General features: G+C 42.2%; 1 protein-coding gene across 1 annotated transcript in view; it reads right to left on the minus strand.

The window, feature by feature from the left end:
* Window positions 1–19,476: 19,476 nt before the first annotated feature.
* Window positions 19,477–19,935, minus strand: part of LOC142596452 (F-BAR domain only protein 2-like) — an 89,913-nt gene continuing 89,454 nt past the window's right edge. The window contains exons 24-25 of the mRNA XM_075725547.1: window positions 19,729–19,893; window positions 19,477–19,499 (exon numbers count right to left, since the gene is read on the minus strand). Coding sequence (XP_075581662.1) covers window positions 19,477–19,499; window positions 19,729–19,893 — 188 coding nt within the window. The remainder of the gene's footprint in view (window positions 19,500–19,728; window positions 19,894–19,935) is intronic.

Below are 19,935 nucleotides of genomic sequence, written 5' to 3' on the forward strand. Positions count from 1 at the left end.
GCACCCAATCATTTTAGTGATATATTACATTGCTTAATCATTATCTTAAAATGCCATATAAGAATTTGTAATCCACAGTAAATAATTTGGTAAGAATGATTTAAATGTACTGCTGACTAATGTAAAACAGTCTAGTTTCCACACTCAGTTAGTTGGCTGCCAAACATTGTTTAAGAAAAAGGGTGTGTGTGTGATCCAACTTGACATAAGTTATATCAGATATAATGCCCCAATACAGTGGTGGTTTGCAGATTATTTGGTTTAAGAGATAGGAAGAAGATGACATATTAAGTACCATGAAGATTGCCAGGCCTCTTTTGTGCCTTAATTAGGATGCTTTGCAACTCTACGTTTAATTCTTCTCAAAGCCTGCTTGGAAATGCCTTTATGACCATCTTATCTGCAATGATACTAAAGAAGTTAAATGCTGGTTAATTTACTAACAAAACAGCAAAATAAAGAGGTTACTTCTATGGTAGATGCACAAGGTTGCTCTTCTTACTGCGATGATGGAGGAGTTAGTGTTTAAAAAACAAATCAAGCATATTCTGCAGAAGGAAACAAGGAGCAGTGATATGAGACACTTCAAGTCGATACATTGTTGAGGGAGACTGGGAATGGCCTTGGGCTTAAAGAACGATGATGATGTGAAATACGGCAAGCAGTAGTAAACAGCGAGTGTGAGGAGACATTTTCTCTATCCCCAAGTCTTTTAATTTAGAGTTTTCTTTGAAAGAAAGGAAAAAGCAAGGATATACAAATATAGATTGTAATGTAGACAACACTCGTTTCAGTAAAGTACTTTCTATTCACTGTGTTGTAACAGATATATTATTTTTGCTGTCACAATCAAAATCCTTTATAAAATGAGCCACTTCTGGATTGGCTGGCATGTTGTATCTTTTATCTTTCATCTTTCCTTAGACTAAGATTATATCAGCACCACAGCAGTGCAAGGAGGGGTGAGGAGGTCTGCTCCGCAGTCACTGCAACATGATGCAGCACAGCTGAAAATCAACTTTGACACTCTTAGTAGTCCAGCTGTAGCATCATGGGTGAACTGTTTGAATGTTTACTCAGCTTTTCAAACAGTTTGTTCAGCTCTCCATGCTGCCCCTGCTATATGATTGCCAGTATCTGAGGCAACTAGCTCTAGCCTCACTGGCACTTCTGCCTCTTGTATTACGGCCACAGCAGTGCAGTAGATCCCAGCAATCTGGGCAGGGTGCCTATGATCTCAGATCCCTTCAGTGCACTGGAAAACATCTACGCCATGGCACTTGTCTGCAAGTAATGCTGTCACAGCTTTGCTGTTGTGTGAGGTATGAGAGCATGTTCCCAGCAGAGGAATGAATGGGGAAATTAGCTCATTCTGCACAGTCACCGTGCAGTTCACTCCCCCTCAATGCTCCTTTTAAAAATACATCATGATCAAATGGGTGTAACTCTTCTAGACACTCTGCAGCGAACAGCCTTTGCAAACTCAAGTGTTAATATGCCAGACAGAATCAATGGATTTACAGAAAAGCAGAGATTAACATCAGGAACACTGCATATAGAAGTATGCAAAGCAAGGGTATTTCCTAGGAAGTTAAAAAAATCCATTTCATTTGTATATTTTATAGCCTAAATAGCCATAGGTGACTGAATAGATTTCTGAATTCATCGTCTTTGGAGTTGTAACACCTTAAAGCTATGTGGTTTTCCGAGTGTTATTAAGCATTTTCTGATGATTTAGCTGCTTTTAGGCAAAGGTACTCAAAAAGCAGAGGTATCTAAAATCAGTGTTAGAAGGGAGACAATGAAGAGGGGATGAGGCTTGTCAGAATATGTTCAAGAGTAGGTGATGTTGAAGGGGGAGGGAGGGTTTTGTGCAGCAGGTGTTAGGATCCGATTTGGATGAGAGGAAGGCCCCTTGCGTTCTAGCTGACCTCAGGCGAGTCTGGGGGGGCTAGGGGCGGCTAGACCGACCTCTCATTTCAGGTTCGATCCCATCGAGCAAGATTAAGACACAAACGAGGTCAGATGTCGTAAGTCCACTCATTTATTAATCACTTGGAGAAGAGAGAAAAATAGCGATAGAGAAAAAAGGAAAACAAGATAGGAAAATTAAGCAAGAGTTCGGGATAGAAAAGCACAAATAGTCACCACCATGGATCCATGGCATCCTGGGAGTCCATGCTTCTGGGGTCTTCAGTAGTGGGTGATCACACCGGGGTTTGGGGTGGCGGTCTTTTATAGGCTGCGTGCCTGAGGCAACAACTTCACGCTTGCACAGAACTCCCACGACGTCCTGCTTTTCCAGGGCACTGGCACGTATCCCATGTCTCCAAGCCCCCCTATGCCCGGGGTCTCCTGCGCCAACTGCATGCACACACCCACAGCCAGTTATCTACACTGAGCGGGATGTTACTATGGCCTTGCTGCTGTATATCTTGCCTGCAAATTCCTGCAAGATTCTGTTAGCTTCATGTGTAAGTAAGTCAGCTGGAATTTCACTCACTATAGATAAATGAATATAATATGTAGGTTTGTGTTTTACAGAGCACAGCTTGCAGATGATGAAAGAACAGTTGCTGTTAGAGATTATGAAATATACAATTTCTGGAAGCAGCTCACCTTCAGATATTTTACTGATGCTATCTCTCTCCTCTGAATCACCTCCAAAATATGAAGGAAAAACATCAATAACAAATAATGAATATTCTCCATCATCATCTTCATCTTCTTCATCCATTTCCTTAGCCACATCTGACACCAGCTCATAGAGGACTGTCAGCTAGACTTCATTTTTAAATGAAATTGTACACTCAGATTTACAATTTTTAAATTTATTTACATTTTGTAATAAAAGCAGTAATGTTGGCTGTGTCTAATTTTTCATCAAAAAGCATAAATGATGAATTTGGGCTTCAAGAAATATTAGATAATGCTGGGCTTCTGAGCAAATAGCTTGAAGGGATTCAGTTCACTGCAAGAACATTAAACGTTCCTCTTATTCTGTTACAGCTTCAGTTTCTATTCTTAGTTGTTTATATAATGGAGGTGCTAAGTAGAGACCAACTTTTTTGCTTATTTTAATTAAATCTGGAGCTTCAAAAAAGAAACTATTAGGAAGAGGGTTTTTTCTATTTTTGTATGACTTGTGGAAAATACTTGTTTACAAAGTTATTGACTTTATATGTACTCTGAGAGCATCTTGAATAGGGGTCTTTAAGATGGGGAGCAAATATGTTATGGAGAACTTAAATGGTTACTTTTTGGTCTGCCTGGTAACAAACACTCCATAGTTTAATTTAGACCCTCTCTGGTTCTTATGTAAGTATAATCCCCATGAAAATCAGTTTTAGCCAGCAGTTAAGAGCTCTAAGGCAATGCTGAGGATAGTTAATAGTGGTAATGAGTGATTTCAGGGGGATTATATTACTATTATATATCATCATTCATGGTTTATACAAGCAGTACTTATTCTGTTAGTGAGCTCCACTTAACAACAGTATTTTCCAGGAGCAGACATTATTGTGTATGAAACACATACAACAGATGTTTTTAACTGACACAGCACTTCCCAGACCTTTCAGAAATACAGCCCTCTTAGCTCTTCTGTCTCTGTGCAGACCCCTAAGTTAGCGGTAGCTGCCTTCAGAATGGAGTGACAACAGGTTCTAGTTCCATTTTGCAAATGTTTGTACCCATTCCTGAATTGATGGATTTGCTTGTAGTAGATAAGGATAATTAGCAGAAACTGAGTTGCTGCTGACCTTTGTCACTTTACAACTTGCTCTGAACCCTGTTGCAACCTCCCAGTTTGAGAAAAACAGACCTGATTCAGTGTCCAGAAACAGAAGTTGGCAAAGCTACTGTTTGGGCTTGGTACAGCATGGTGAACTTACCAGCATTAAAACATCCTGCAAGAGTGCTCTCTGTCTTGTTCAACTGAGTCTTTGAACACCTGCATGCTCTGGGACCTCAACTACAGCAGGACTTGTCTTCTGCCATGCTGAATTTCAGGGAACCTGACTGTAACAGAATGCTAAGCTTTGAATTAAGCACTCAAGTTCCCTCCTGTGCCTAGGCAAAGGTGATTGCCTTGTGTTACCTTTCTATGAACATACATCTCACCAGCAGAGTTCTTTAGAGAGATGTTGAAGAGCTCCAGCATTTGATCATTTATTTCCACCTCTGTGTTGTTCCCTTGGTCGTGCTAGGACAGTTCTTTGTGTGGCCACATGAAAACAAACCAGCCAGTGAGGGAGGTATATTTAGCCAGCAATATTGCTGAGGGGCTTATTCATGCAAAGTAATAAGCAAACACAGCACAGAGAGGGATTTAGTATGTGGGAGCTGATTAAACTGGCATGACTCGTCCATGGGAAATGTCTCTGTGATGAAAGGGGATCCACAAAAGCCAGCAGACTTTTTGTCCTTTTTTTCCCCTCAAGTTTAACTAGTGAGTTTTTAAAGATGGTCTTCCTTGAATGCCTTCTGTAATCCAAGCTACAGTTTACCATCTTTATTTTTTTTTAAAGCTTGTGTTTCTAACCTGATTTTTAACAGTGATGCCCACTGCCCTGCATGACTCATGCATACAAAGCCTTGCACATGTCGAAGGAGCTCGTCTCTCTCTCTCTCTCTCTCTCTCTGGATCTGTCATGCTATTATATAGTGAGTACAGAGGCTGAGATATTTTACCTTAAATATCCCATGCAAACAAAGACCCATGTTGGCTTTGTTCTGTTGTTCAAATTACAAATGAATACTCATTTGCTGAAAAGGTTAAAAATCAAAGAGCACTTAATCTAAACAGAAATAAATCTTTAAATATGCCATCATCTTTTTTTTTCTTAAAAAAACCCCACAGTCACATCTGATTGCTAACTGCAAAGGTATTAACTTTTTGTGCTGTCTGCAATTTGCTCAATCAGTTGTTCCCAAGATGTACCCAAAAGACCAGACAAATTGAGTAAAATATGTCGACTCTGAGCTGAGTCTGCAGAAACTGAAACTTCTCCCAAGTAGTTAGCGATAGGACGAGAGGAAATGGTCTCAAGCTGCGCCAGGGGAGGTTTAGGTTGGAAATTAGGAAAAATTTCTTCACGGAAAGGGTGGTCAAGCATTGGAACAGGCTGCCCAGAGAGGTGGTGGAGTCACCATCCCTGGAGGCGTTCAAAAAACAGGCAGAGGTGGCACTCTGGGACGTGGTTTAGTCTAGTCTACCCTTGATTGGCTTAGAGTAGACTTGGTAGTGTAGGTTAATGGTTGGACTGGATGATCTTAAAGGTCTTTTCCAACCTAAACGATTGTATGATTCTGTGATTCTATGATCTTCCTATTTTTGTTCAAGGTTATTGTGTTTTGATCTTCTACTGCAGAGTCTCCAGTGTGGATCACTATTTCTAAAAAAGCAGTCTTCATGGAAAGCATGCTTAGAAAGCTGTCAGCTTGACTCTTCAGTGTCAGATGAATGCAGCTGAATTTACTAGGAGGGGTAGGTGTTACCTCTGAAAACGAGGACTGAAACCAGAATTTATCTCTGTATCATTTTGAGAAGATGCTTAGGAAATAGATCAACATACAGCCGTGTTAGCATCTTCTATTTTTGAATTGAAGGATCATTCCTTTAAAACTCAGTGGATGTGCTGGTTGCATCTCCATAATCTGCTCAACACTGAGAGCGCTAACATAGCCAGGGCAACAGTATTTGCTTACTGTATTGTCAAAAACTATTTCAGCAAGGTCAGAAAATGTCAATAAGAGGCTGGCAGATCTGCCTCCACCACTGAAGGCTACCACTGGGTGAACAGCATTAGTAGCAGGAATTTTTTATGTGGGGAGTAGGGGTGAAATGTCTGTATTAGGAAGCAACACCTTGTAAAACTATAAAAGTAGGTTAAAATAATACTGAAGAGCATTTTTATTGAGGAAATGACATACTTTACTATCACACTAATGGCTCTATAACCCCCTTTCTGCATTAAGGTTACCTTAAGTGCTTGAAATACAAATGCTAGGGAGCAAATCAAGTCAGTTACTGATTCACACTTACTTAAACTGGCAAAGTGGGAGGTAAGGACAGCTTATCCTCTGTAAGTGAAGTTAAGGTCCCTCTTCCTTGCTGCCTGCACTGACATTGCTTTGCTTCTAACTGCAACACTACAATCCTTTGGATATGAGAAGGATTTGTGAAAATATAGAATCATAGAATCATAGAATCGTTTAAGTTGGAAAAGACCTTTAAGATCATCCAGTCCAACCATTAACCTACACTACCAAGTCCACACTAAACCAATCAAGGGTAGACTAGACTAAACCATGTCCCAGAGTGCCACGTCTACCTGTTTTTTGAACACTTCCAGGGATGGGGACTCCACCACCTCTCTGGGCAGCCTGTTCCAATGCTTGACTACCCTTTCCATAAAGAAATTTTTCCTAATTTCCAACCTAAACCTCCCCTGGCGCAGCTTGAGGCCATTTCCTCTCGTCCTATTGCTAACTACATGGGAGAAGAGACCAACACCCACCTCACTACACCCTCCTTTCAGGCAGTTGTAGAGAGCGATCAGGTCTCCCCTCAGCCTCCTCTTCTCCAGACTAAACAACCCCAGCTCCCTCAGCCGCTCCCCATCAGCCCTGTGCTCCAGACCCTTCCCCAGCTTCCTTGCCCTTCTCTGAACACGCTCCGGCACCTCAATGTCCTTCTTGTACTGAGGGGCCCAAAAGTGGACACAGTATTCCAGGGGCGGCCTCACCAGCGCCGAGTACAGGGGAACAATCACCTCCCTGCTCCTGCTGGCCACACTATTCCTGATACAAGCCAGGATGCTGTTGGCTGCCTTGGCCACCTGGGCACACTGCTGGCTCATGTTCAGCCGGCTGTCGACCAACACCCCCAGGTCCTTTTCAGCCAGGCAGCTTTCCAGCCACTCTTCCCCAAGCCTGGAGCGCTGCATGGGGTTGTTGTGACCCAAGTGCAGGACCCGGCACTTGGCCTTGTTGAACCTCATACAGTTGGCCTTGGCCCATCGGTCCAGCCTGTCCAGGTCCCTCTGCAGGGCCATCCTACCCTCCAGCAGATCGACACTCCCACCCAGTTTGGTGTCATCTGCAAGCTTACTGAGGGTGCACTCAATCCCCTCATCCAGATCATCAATAAAGATATTAAACAAGGCTGGCCCCAAAACTGAGCCCTGGGGAACACCGCTCGTGACCAGCTGCCAACTGGATTTAACTCCGTTCACCACAAATCTCTGGGCTCGGCCACCCAGCCAGTTTTTTACCCAGTGAAGACTACGCCCATCCAAGCCATGAGCTGCCAGCTTCCCAAGGAGAATGCTATGGGAGACGGTGTCAAAGGCTTTGCTAAAGTCCAGGTAGATGACGTCCACAGCCTTTCCCTCATCCACTAAGCGGGTCACCAGGTCATAGAAGGAGATCAGGTTGGTCAAGCAGGACCTGTCTTTCATGAACCCATGCTGGCTGGGCCTGATCCCCTGGTTGGCCTGCACTTGCCTGTGGAGTTCACTCAAGACGAACTGGTCCATAATCTTCCCTGGCACCGAGGTCAGGCTGACAGGCCTGTAGTGGTGACAACCTTTCTAGATACCTGCCCATATTCTCCCACATGCCTTGCCACCCATAACCACTGTGGTGGGTTGACCTTGGCTGGCCACCAGGTGCCCACCAAGCCGCTCTATCACTCCCCCTCCTCAGCAGGACGGGGGGGGGGGAAAGAAGATGAAAAAACTTGTGGGTTGAGATAAAGGCAGTGTAGTAAAGAAAAGCAAAGGCCGTGCACAGAAGCAAAGGAAACAAAAAGGTTTATTCTCTGCTTTCCATCAGCAGGCGATATCCAGCCACTTCCTGGGAAGCAGGGCCTCGGTACACGTAGCAGTTGCTCCAGAAGAGAAACGCCTTAATAACAAATGCCCCCCCCCGCCCTTCTCTTAGCTTTTATTGCTGAGCACGATGTCATATGGTATGGAATATCCTTTTCCTCACTTTGGGTCAGCTGTCCTGGCTCTGTCCCCTCCCAACCTCTTGCCCACCCCCAGCCTACTGGCCTTTGGGGGGGGGGGGGGGGGGGGGGTTGTCGAGACAGCCTTGATGCTGTGGGAGCACTGCTCAGCAATAACGAAAACACCCCTGTGTTATCAACACTGATTCCAGCATGTACTGGGTTTGTGTGGCAAGGTTTTGGTAGCGGCGGGGGGGGGCTACAAGGGGGCTTCTGTGAGAAGCTGCTAGAAGCTTCCTCTATGTCCGATAGAGCCAATGCCAGCCGGCTCCAAGATGGACCCACCGCTGGCCAAAGCTGAGCCAGTGATGGTGGTAGCGCCTTGGGGATAACATATTTAAGAAGGAAAAAAAACCCCAAACAATCCAAAACCCAAAACACCAGGACACAAACTGCAGCTGGAGTGAGGAGTGAGAATATATGAGGGGAACAGCTCTGCAGACACCAAGGTCACTGCAGAAGGAGGGCAGGAGGCGCTCCAGGTGCTGGAGCAGAGATTCCCCTGCAGCCCCTGGTGCAGACCCTGGTGAGGCAGCTGTGCTCCTGCACCCATGGAGGCCCCCGGGGAGCAGAGATCCACCTGCACCTGGGGAGGAGCCCACGCTGGAGCAGGGGATGGGACTGAAGGAGGCTGTGACCCATGGGAAGCCCGTGCTGGAGCAGGCTCCTGGCAGGGCCTGTGGCCCCGTGGAGAGAGAGGAGCCCATGCTGGAGCAGGTTTGCTGGCAGGACTTGTGACCCCACGGGGGACCCACGCTGGAGAACTTCGTGGAGGACTGTCTCCTGTGGGAGGGACCCCACGCTGGAGCAGGGGAAGAGTGTGAGGAGTTCTTCCCTTGAGGAGGAAGGAGCAGCAGAGACGTGTGATGAACTGACCGCAACCCCCATTCCCTGTCCCCCTGCGCCACTCAGAGGGAGGAGGGAGAGAAAATCAGGAGTGAAGTTGAGCCCAGGAAGAAGGGAGGGGTGGGGGGAAGGTGTTTTGTGATTTGGTTTTATTTCTCATTCCCCTACTCAGTTTTGACTGGCAATAAATTAAACTGATTTTCCCCAAGTCGAGTCTGTTTTGCCCATGACAGTAATTGCTGAGTGATCTCTCCCTGTCCTTATCTCGACCCACGAGCCTTTTGTTATATTTTCTCTCCCCTGTCCAGTTGAAGGGGAGTGATAGAGCAGCTTTGGTGGGCACTTGGCATCCAGCCAGGGGCAACCCACCACACTGCACAAATCCAAAACATAGCCTCATACTAGGCACTATGAAGAAAATTAACTCTATCCCAGCCAAAACCAGTACAGGTGGGTGAAGAGGAAGAGCGTGGCGTATGGCTTTTGGCAATATTGGGCTGTTCAACTGGCCATCATGAAGCTGTAGACTAAGCCAGTTTGGGTGTTTTTAATTAGTGTAGGCATTTCGATCATGGGATTATTGCTTTATGAACATCTAGAAAAATCTAAAAGTTGACCTTTTGAAGTACCACCTGCCCATAGTATTAGTTTGAACTTGATTATAAACAACAAATCCAATCAAGTAATGGTGACTTGGTTGTCACTAATATTTGGTTGTGCAATCCAGCTAAGCAGCTTAAGATGAGGCATAATTTATGATTTTTTTTGTTTCTTTGGCAACTACATCAAGAAGTGTTTCATTTATGTTTATTTCTTTTGCACAACCTCTATGTTCCAACCTCCAGTTCAGAGCCCAATTTGGATCACTATAAATGAATTGCCCATAATCTGCTCACAGCCAGTAGGTGCGGGGACTTCTGGAGAGTTTAGGCCCCTCCTAGAGGAAAGCGGCTGCTATACAAATTTATCAGAGCACAGTATTTCTTAACTCAGGAAAGTGACAGACCAAAGGGAATCTCCAAGATTAGGTATGGCTGAGAGCAGATCACTCAAATGCTAACAGTATCTTTCTAAGTAAAGGTGTGAGCAGACTGTAAGTAGTTGCAATACAGTCCTTACCAGCAGCCCTGTGTGTTTCTGATTTAAAAGTACATCTTGAGTACAGCAAGGAGGTCTCTTGAATCTTAGTGCAGCATGCTTTATTCTAGAAAGATGACACTGGTTTATTCACTACAGAAATACTCCCACATTACTTTTAACATATTCCTTGCCTCGACCTGATTGCTACAATTACCATAGTTGGGTTACAGAGATGACAGTGGAGTGCGTACAAGATGCTGAGAGTATTCTCTGTAGAGCTAGTGAAGTTTGGGAAGAATGCTGAAAGATGTACCTGATGTGGTCTAACATTCATCTGAATCATTATTTGCAAACCTCTGATTAGATCTGCTTGTGTATCTATTGTAAACATACACTTCATGCCTGTCTTTAAATATAGCTAATGGCAGTAATAACAATTAAAAAAACAACCTACCTTTCTGGGAGAGAGGTAAAGGTGGCTTTGCTAAATCTTCACAGTGCCGATACAGAGGCAAGTACAGAATACTTTAACAAGTCTAAGAGAATAGAAGGTCCTTTAACTAAAGGAAAATGTCCAAAGGGACTTAATAAGAATTTTAATGTAGTTGGATAATCTGTCTTTAGACTGGACAGCTGGGTGATGGCAGACATTGTTGTCCACTATGAACAGTAACCAAGTTCTTAAAAATATTCTACTGTTTTCTTAATTCTGGAAAAAAAGCAATAGAAGAGATCACGGGGGTTTGACTACAGTAGCAGGAGATTCCAAATCGTTACCAGTTAACTTTTACAGGGTCAATGTAGAAATCTGTCTTGCTTTCAAACTGTGTTGTATACAGCTTCTGTGAAGAGGTGTAGCTGGCTACTGGTACTGCTGGACATAGGAACAAGGTCTTAAGATTCAATCCAGATGCTGAAATAATGGCTCGTAGACTGTTGTGAGTAGTTGAAATAGTGAAACATGTCTGCTGGATACTACTCCTGCTGTGTGTTGGTACAAACACGTTTACCTTTAGTGATGACTTGAATAGGAGTATAGCTGAGTTTGTGTTCCCCAGGCTGGGAATGACTTGTTAAGGGTAAAACTTAGCATGGCTTTTGCTTAAAAAAATGGTGTCAAGGTAACAGTCACCAGTTTAAGAAAGATGTGATATTTTTGGAAAGCTTCTTTTCAACATGACAACTGTTGGCTTTTCTTAACCATTGGTATCATGAAAAGTATGAGACTGCACTGTTGCTGCTTACACAGTGAATGAACTGCTTCCTGAAACACAAATCATGGTTTTATTCTTTTTGACAAAAGCCAGGTTATTGTAGGACTCTTTTAAGTTGGATGATCCCTTGGAGGAAAGGCTAGAAGGGGCCATTTGCCAAAAAAAAAACCCCTCTGACTTCTAATGTGTGTTTTTGTGGCATTGCTTGGGGATCAGCTGGCAAAAGAGCTGCCACCTTGAGCAATCCAGAAAGGTTATAACTCAGGGAAACAGGGGTAGAGGTTCCACACTTCTCTCTCTAGGAAACTCATTGTTGCCTGGAAGCAAAAGAGGATGCTTAGGTGAACTGTGCTCCCCATGCTCAGTCAGCACCAAGTGCTGTAATGCTAAGCCCTAGCTCATAGCTACATGGACAGAGCAGCAATTCTTGCAAGGGAAGACATCCTGCAGGCTCCCCCACAGTTTACTGAAGATATCAACTTCAGCTATGGGGAAGGTTGAGGGGCTCCTTAAATATTTTGCAAAAGGCAAGAAAATAGATGTAGTGGCCCATCACCTTGTTTTTTTTCTTAAAATTTTCAACTCTTTTATAGGAAAGTTGTGTTAAATACATATTTATCACCCACCCCCACACTACACCACCACCCCCTAGCTAAAGGGAACACTGGAGCCTGCATTTATTTTTCCATGCAATTTCCTTATTCTGTCTCCTGTGAGTGTAGTGTTTGCTCTATATTACTTAGAGAAGTTATGCCAGAGTAACAGTTTGTTCTTCTGAAGCAGAGTTTCTTGTCCTAGATGTACAAGATACAATTCTTAAATAGAACAATCATCTTCTGTGTTTTAGACCTTAAATAAAACTAAATTTATTCTGTCACTTGAGTAATCAAATTCTGTTTTCTCACTAGAAGCAGACATCCAGCCTACTGTTTGTTATCGAGTGACTCAGAACATGGAAATGTGATCACAGCAGGAGAAAAGCTGCAGCAGTGTCTGGCCCATACATGGGAATAGACTGTGGTGAGACTTCAGAGAAATCTGTCAGCTGCAGAGATAGCAGATCACGGACTGTGACAGTCCTCCTGTGCTCACATACTCAAGTACTTAATATGTGTTCTCAGTCTATGAACTGCTCAGAAGCAAGAGGGGACTCATACGTAGAGGCTGAGAGTCTGATATGTGGAGGAGAAACTTGCATTCAAGAATGAGGTTGGGTGCTTAGTCAGGGGTTGAAAGTTGTGTCTATTTGGACTTTGGTTCTCTGTAAAAACAGAGTCCTTTAAGGCTGCAGAGAAATAAGTGCAACACAAACAGAATGTAACGAACAGTTTTTGGGTTTGGGTTTCTTTTTTTTTTTCTTTTCAAGTTGTATTGGTGCATCTTGCCTGGATGCAATATTTTATCAGTACTAACACTAGGACAGCTTTAATAACTCTGTATTAGTGATGACTATTCATATAAGCTAGCAATGACAGTAGTGGGGAGTGGAAGGGAAGGCTGTGGATATTACATAAGGAGTTTATCTAATTACAAAGCAGGAGGGAACATCTGGAGGGGAGAATCAGCAATTGTTGTAAAAATGGGCTGCTTCATTTAACCATAATGAAGAGAGAACTGAGGCATTGCTGAACACATTACCACTGCTAAATTTTTGGAGTAGAAAACATGACTTAGGAAATGAGAACTTTAAGAAGGGAGATTGGGTGATGCTAAGAGGAAAAGTTGAATCATAATAGGGCAACCAGGCAATCAGGCCCAGTCAGCATTGCTTCATGAAGGGCAGGTCCTGCTTGACCAACCTGATCCCCTTCTATGACCTGGTGACCTGCCTGGTGGATGAGGGAAAGGCTGTGGATGTCATCTACCTGGACTTCAGCAAAGCCTTTGACACCGTCTCCCACAGGATTCTCCTTGGGAAGCTGGCAGCTCATGGCTTGGACGGGCGTAGTGTTCACTGGGTTTCTACTGGCAGGGTGGCCGAGCCCAGAGAGTAGTGGTGAATGGAGTTAAGTCCAGTTGGCGGCCGGTCACGAGCGGTGTTCCCCAGGGCTCTGATTTGGGGCCAGCGTTGTTTAATATCTTTATCGATGATCTGGATGAGGGGATTGAGTGCACCCTCAGTAAGCTTGCAGATGACACCAAACTGGGTGGGAGTGTCGATCTGCTGGAGGGTAGGATGGCCCTGCAGAGGGACCTGCACAGGCTGGACCGATGGGCCGAGGCCAACTGTATGAGGTTCAACAAGGCCAAGTGCCGGGTCCTGCACTTGGGTCACAACAACCCCATGCAGCGCTCCAGGCTTGGGGAAGAGTGGCTGGAAAGCTGCCTGGCCGAAAAGGACCTGGGGGTGTTGGTCGACAGCCGGCTGAACATGAGCCAGCAGTGTGCCCAGGTGGCCAAGACGACCAACAGCATCCTGGCTTGTGTCAGGAATAGTGTGGCCAGCAGGAGCAGGGAGGTGATTGTGCCCCTGTACTCAGCACTGGTGAGGCCGCACCTGGAATCCTGTGTCCACTTTTGGGCCCCTCAGTACAAGAAGGACATCGGGGTGCTGGAGCGTGTCCAGAGAAGGGCAACGGAGCTGGGGAAGGGTCTGGAGCACAGGGCTGATGGGGAGCGGCTGAGGGAGCTGGGGTTGTTTAGCCTGGAGAAGAGGAGGCTGAGGGGAGACCTGATCGCTCTCTACAACTGCCTGAAAGGAGGGTGTAGTGAGGTGGGTGTTGGTCTCTTCTCCCAAGTAGGAAGTGATAGGACGAGAGGAAATGGCCTCAAGTTGCACCAGGGGAGGTTTAGATTCGATATTAGGAAAAAATTTCTTCACAGAAAGGGTTGTCAAGCACTGGAACAGGCTGCTCAGGGAAGTGGTTGAGTCCCCATCCCTGGAGGTATTTAAAGACACGTGGATGTGGCACTTGGGGACATGGTTTAGTGGTGGACGTGGCAGTGTTAGGTTAATGGTTGGACTTGATGATCTTAAAGGTCTTTTCCAACCTAAATGATTCTGTGATTCTGATAAGCAGGATGATGAAGTTGGCACAAATTATGATTGAATTATTGTGATTATTAACCTTTTTTTTTTTTTATTTTTAAACAAACACTTGAGTTTTAGGAGTGGAAAAAAACGCTAAGTCACAGAACAAGGCTTTTTACAAGAAATACAACTGGGACAATGGCAAACAAAATCATACTTAAGGTTATAATAATTAAAATAGCCATCCCAGATTTAAAAAACAAAGAATGGATTCCAACTGAAGTGAAAGCAGCTATAGAAATACAGAATTTGAGTATTAAATGTTTAATAAGTAATCCAGAAGAGGCCTCTTGCATTTCTAAGATTATTTTACTCTTTAAAGACTGTATGCTTTCTATTGTTATTGAATTAACTAAGTGAGAACTTAAAAATCAACATGTCAGTAAACATTGAGGTCAAAGTGAGTTGAGAAGGAGTACTCAGTAGTGCAATCATATGCAGAGTTGAAGATAAACATCGAGTTTTTAATGAAGAGGCCTGGCAATCAGTCAAATCAAGGGCATTGCACAGTAAATATGCTATTTGCTGCTTTAGTACCTTGAACTGTTTTTAGCTTACTCTATTCTTGGAGGAATTCCCGAGTTTTTTCTTGCATGCTCTGAAGTAAAATTGTTCTTTCATGACAACTGAAATGGAATCTAGCAATTCCAAGAAAATGAAAGGTACACAGATATTAAGATGCCTATCTTAAGCTTCTCAAACATGCAAGACCTGAAAGGTAATGCTTTTTGGCACGATGCAAGACCTTCCTTTCTAGTTAGATGTCAAAAACTATCCCACTTGTAACTCCCACGCTGTTCCAGCTGATAATCAAATATCTTCACTCCTTCAAAAACCCTACATAAATATTTGGCAGTGGTAGAGGTAGACAATTATGCCTGAAAAACTACCTGATCATGTACTTAGATAATCACAAACCTGCTTGAGCACTATAAATCCAGTTTATAGTAGTTGTGAGTGGTATGTGGACACTGGCTTACAATAACAAAAGTCAAATGTTAACAGAATTGCCAGAGCAGTGATCTCTGATGCTTTAAGTTAAATGAATACTAGAAGGACCAAGAAGCATTGTACCCTTTGTCCTGGTTTCAGCTGGGATAGAGTTAATTTTCTTCCTAGTAGCAGGCACAGTGCTGTGGTTTGGATTTAGTAGGAGAAGAATGCTGATAACACGCTGATGGTTTAGTTGTTGCTGAGTACTGCTTATGCTAGTCAAGGACTTTTCAGCTTCCCATGCTCTGCCAGGGGCACAAGAAACTGGGAGGGGCACAGCCAGGAGAGTTGACCCAAACTGCCCCAAGGGCTATTCCATACCATATGGCGTCATGGGCAGTATAGAAACTGGGGGGGGGTTGGCTGGGGAGCAGCGATCGCTGCTCGGGAACTGGCTGGGTATCGGTCGGCGGGTGGTGAGCAATTGCATTGGGCATCACTTGCTTTGGATATTATTATTGTTATTATCATTATTATATTGTTATTATTGTCGTTACTATTTTACTTTATTTCAACTCTTAAACTGTTCTTATCTCAACCCAGGAGCGTTTCTCACTCTCACTCCTCCAATTCTCTCCCCCATCCCATCGGGGTAGGGGGAGTGAGCGAGCAGCTGCGTGGTGCTGAGCTGCTGGCTGGGGCTAAACCACGACACCTTTTACATCCCTAACCAATAACTGAGGATGCTGGGGGAGTAGAAAGGATATGGCCTGTGAGCTCTCCTTGCCATAGTCTGTTCTGCAATTGTTGAAGACAGAGTCCTGGGTTAGATGGACTATTCAGTCTGACCATAGGGCACTTGCATTCTTCAGTCCTGCCTTCCAGCAAAAGATAAGAATCAAACCCTTAGACTATTGCTTTCCAGCATGATAAGAATGGTACTTATTGAAATTATATCCATCCAGCTGAAAAAGTCAATTTAATAAGTCATTACTTATTAAACTATACAGGCTGTAGGATTAAGTAGGAAAGAAACAGATTCAAACATGCATTTGTTCAGTTTCAACTTTTGTTTCTGTGCTCGCAACTTGGAAAGACTGTTCTCAGACTGCCAAAGTAGTACTTAAAACACCTACTGTTTTGGACTGGTGGAACATAAGAAATCAGAAAGGATTACTTTAATCTTGCCACTGATTTTTTTCCTGTGCACTCAACAAAATATATGGTTATTAAGGGAGTTAGGGAATGTATAGCATTTGATAGCACTATTTAGAGAAAACAGTTCATGTCTACAAAGTTGAGATTTTTCTGATAAGTATATCCACAGTTAGGCCTAATCTAAGTTATTAGTTAAGCATACCAATTTAGTAAAGGCACAAGTCATTATACACATCTCACGCATTTCATTTTAGTAAAGATGCAACTCTTTGCAGAAGTCATCTTTCCACCTACCATCTCTGGTGATTTTTAAATATATAAAAGAGTTCATATATTATCATAGAATGGTTTGGGCAGGAAGGGACCTTTAGAGCCCATCCAGCCCAACCCCCCTGCAGTGACAGGGACAGCTTTAACCAGATCAGGTTGCTCACAGCCCCATCCAACCTGGCCTGGAATGTTTCCAGGGATGGGGCCTCCACCGCCTCTCTGGGCAACCCCTTCCAGTGCTTCACCACCCTCATTGTAAAAAATATCTTCCTTATATCTAGTCTGAATCTCCCTCTTTTAGTTTAAAACCATTACCCCTTTTGTCCTATCGCTACAGGCCCTGCTAAAAAGTCTGCCCCCATCCTTCCTGTAGGCCCCCTTTCAGTACTGAAAGGCCGCAATAAGGTCTCCTCGCAGCCTTCTCTTCTCCAGGCTGAACAACCCCAGCTCCCTCAGCCTGGCCTCGTAGGAGAGGTGCTCCAGCCCTCGGATCATTTTGGTGGCCCTCTTCTGGACCCGCTCCAGCAGGTCCATGTCTCTCCTGTACTATTATCTCTACTAATCACTTACAAATCAATTAACACTTTAAAAATGTTCATTACAGGCATAGTTTTGTTCTATTATTGCTTAGAAGCTCTGTAGGAGTAACTGTGAAAGTATAAGCAATATAGATTAGTATTTAAATTATATATTACATGTTTATTATGGGTGCACATTTTTTTAAAAATTTGTATTTTATGAAAAATCAGAAGTATTTACAATTTTTGTAAGATAAACTTGTATGCTCTAATTTACAGTCCGATATAGTAACAATCCATAAAAATTCAGATCCTTTAGAGTTGTGTTTACAAATTAATTTTCTTAGGGGGCAGCTACAAAGGATAGTGCTGTATACACAGGCAAGAACCAGCTTGCTACATATGGTTATCAAACACATGTACTTTTTACATTGTTTTTTAGTTTCCTTACAAAAAGTCTATATAAACTTGTATGGCTTCAAAATTGTAACCTGCACCCAATGCAAATGTATGTATAATCACCTAGTTTAAAAGTGCTGAAACATAACTACTTAACTTAACTAAGAAATGGAAGTAATACTTGATTAAAAACAGCAATGCAGTTTTGGGTTTTCATTAATAAAATATTGTCATGTTAAACACTGTTTGATTGCAAAGCAGATTACAATTAAGATTCCAGTAAAGAGACTGTACCATTTTATATGAGTTAGAAATTTACCATTCAATAAGATTAGCAAGTTAAGAGCCAAACATACTCTTCCAATCAAATCTACAGTACAGTATGTGCTTAGTACTAATAATGGAACTCTCATCTGCAAAAGTGTGTAGTATACATTAGAATTTATGTAGCCTCTACAAAGCTTAATTTATTGTAAAGCTTCAGCAGTGCAATTCATTACTGGTTTTGCACGAATTAGTTCAAGCAAGTTTTATTGTTTTAATAGAGAATTTGAAAGAGATACTGGTATTCAAAATGGTCATATAAAATTCCCACTTGTAGGTTATTGAATTATTTTGCCCCAATACTTTTGATTTCAGCATTGAAAAAACACTTGATAATACAAATGCATAAAAGATTTTTCTAAATTAGTGACTTGCTTTAAAAAACATTACTAATGTGTCACTTCCCTGTGCTAAGGCTGTGGCAAGCAGATTAGATGACAATACAAATATTAAAATTGGTGGGTTTAGATAAAATTTAAATTAATAGAAACAGCAGTACTTGTCATCCTGCTGCTATAAAATACCCTTCTAAAATGCTATTCCTCCCAAAGTACTATGTTTACATTCACATCACATAACCCTCAAAGCACTTAAATTCCAAAGACTTGCAGTCAAAGTGAAAGGAAATGCTATTTGCTTTTACCATCATCTGATTTTTCAGGATTTTCATCTTTGGTGACATCAGTTACTATCTCAAAGTTTCAAAGCCCTGCATGATGCATCTCCCTTTACTACAGCCGCATTTATTGCAATTACCCCATGAGGAAGTAAACTGGTATTTTAAACCTCTTTTAAAACAATCTCCAGTTTTGCAAATCTGCCTTCTAAATCCCAGTTAAAGGAATTTTTATAAAGTTGTATGTATTATACAAACACCATGCTTTCTTGATGAAGAGCCAAATTTTGAAAAAGGAATTGAGGCATGTGAATAACAAAGTGGATAGGCACAGTTGGTTGGTTGTTTGGTTTTTTAAAGGCACAAATGTTATGCAATTCATATAAAAATAAATTAAATATACAGCATTGATTCAAACAATCACAACACCCATAAAATTTACTAACTGCAGAAGTAAATCTCTTCTGTCTTTTGCAATTTTGTAACACATTGCACTTAGGAAAAAAACCCTATATAAAACAACTTACATGTTAATAATATATGATACACAGGCATCAAGTTACATTTTTTTTTTTTATACATCTCTAACTCAGCTGGTTCTATGGCACGAGTGGATGGAAGAACTACGTGAGACTTTGCCTCTGTTTTCTTTAAAAATTGTCAATTAAAGAATCTGAAAAATTAATATTATTTATGGAAAGCTCAAATATTTCTTACTTGCTTTCCTACATTTTTGGGTTTAATGTTTACAGTATAACATACAACTTCATACTTTCATTACAACTACTGATTATTATTTTGACTTCATCTATATAAATTTACTAAAATTTCAACAAATTTTTCCAAATATTGCAGATGATCATTTACAGTGTTGAAGTTAACTTCATTGCTATTATAAAGTAATAAAAAGTTTGCAAAATTACTTTTAAAAGTGCATTTTCTGTTCTGTAGTTCAGCCTCAAAGTAGGTCAACATTTTTAAAAAATTAATGCATATTAAAATAGTGTTTGAAAAGTAGAGAGGGCAGAGTGACCTTCTTGCATTCCTTTGATCCAATGACTTCCACAGGTTCATCAGCAGTCTGCCATATACCGTCCTGAAAAATAAAGGTAGTTTTTTTTGCAGTCAGTAGATAAAACAGATTTTGTCAGTATTTTCCTGGGAGCAATTTGACTATGGAAAAACAAAAAAAGTGAAACAGTTTTCAGCCATGTTTTTGAGGAAAAGTAATTATTTATGCATCACTTAACACCTTCATATTTTATAATTTAGCACTATAGAATATATCATATTAATTTGAATATATAAGCATGTCGGTGTCTTACCAGTGGCAAATCTCTTCTTAAGGAGGGAAAGTCGATAGCCAGTGCCTACTAGCTCTACATCTACTCCTGAAAGGGTGCTTCCTTCACTAACAAATAGCACTGCAAGTGTTGCTGGTTTACTGGGTCCTTCTGAAAGTTCAAATTTTGCCCTGAGGGATCCAGAACCTATAAAAATAACAAAACTGAAAGGCTGGTTGTTTTGCAAGA

The sequence above is a fragment of the Pelecanus crispus genome, chromosome W (assembly GCF_030463565.1).
Source record: "Pelecanus crispus isolate bPelCri1 chromosome W, bPelCri1.pri, whole genome shotgun sequence".
NCBI classification, from domain to species: domain Eukaryota; kingdom Metazoa; phylum Chordata; class Aves; order Pelecaniformes; family Pelecanidae; genus Pelecanus; species Pelecanus crispus.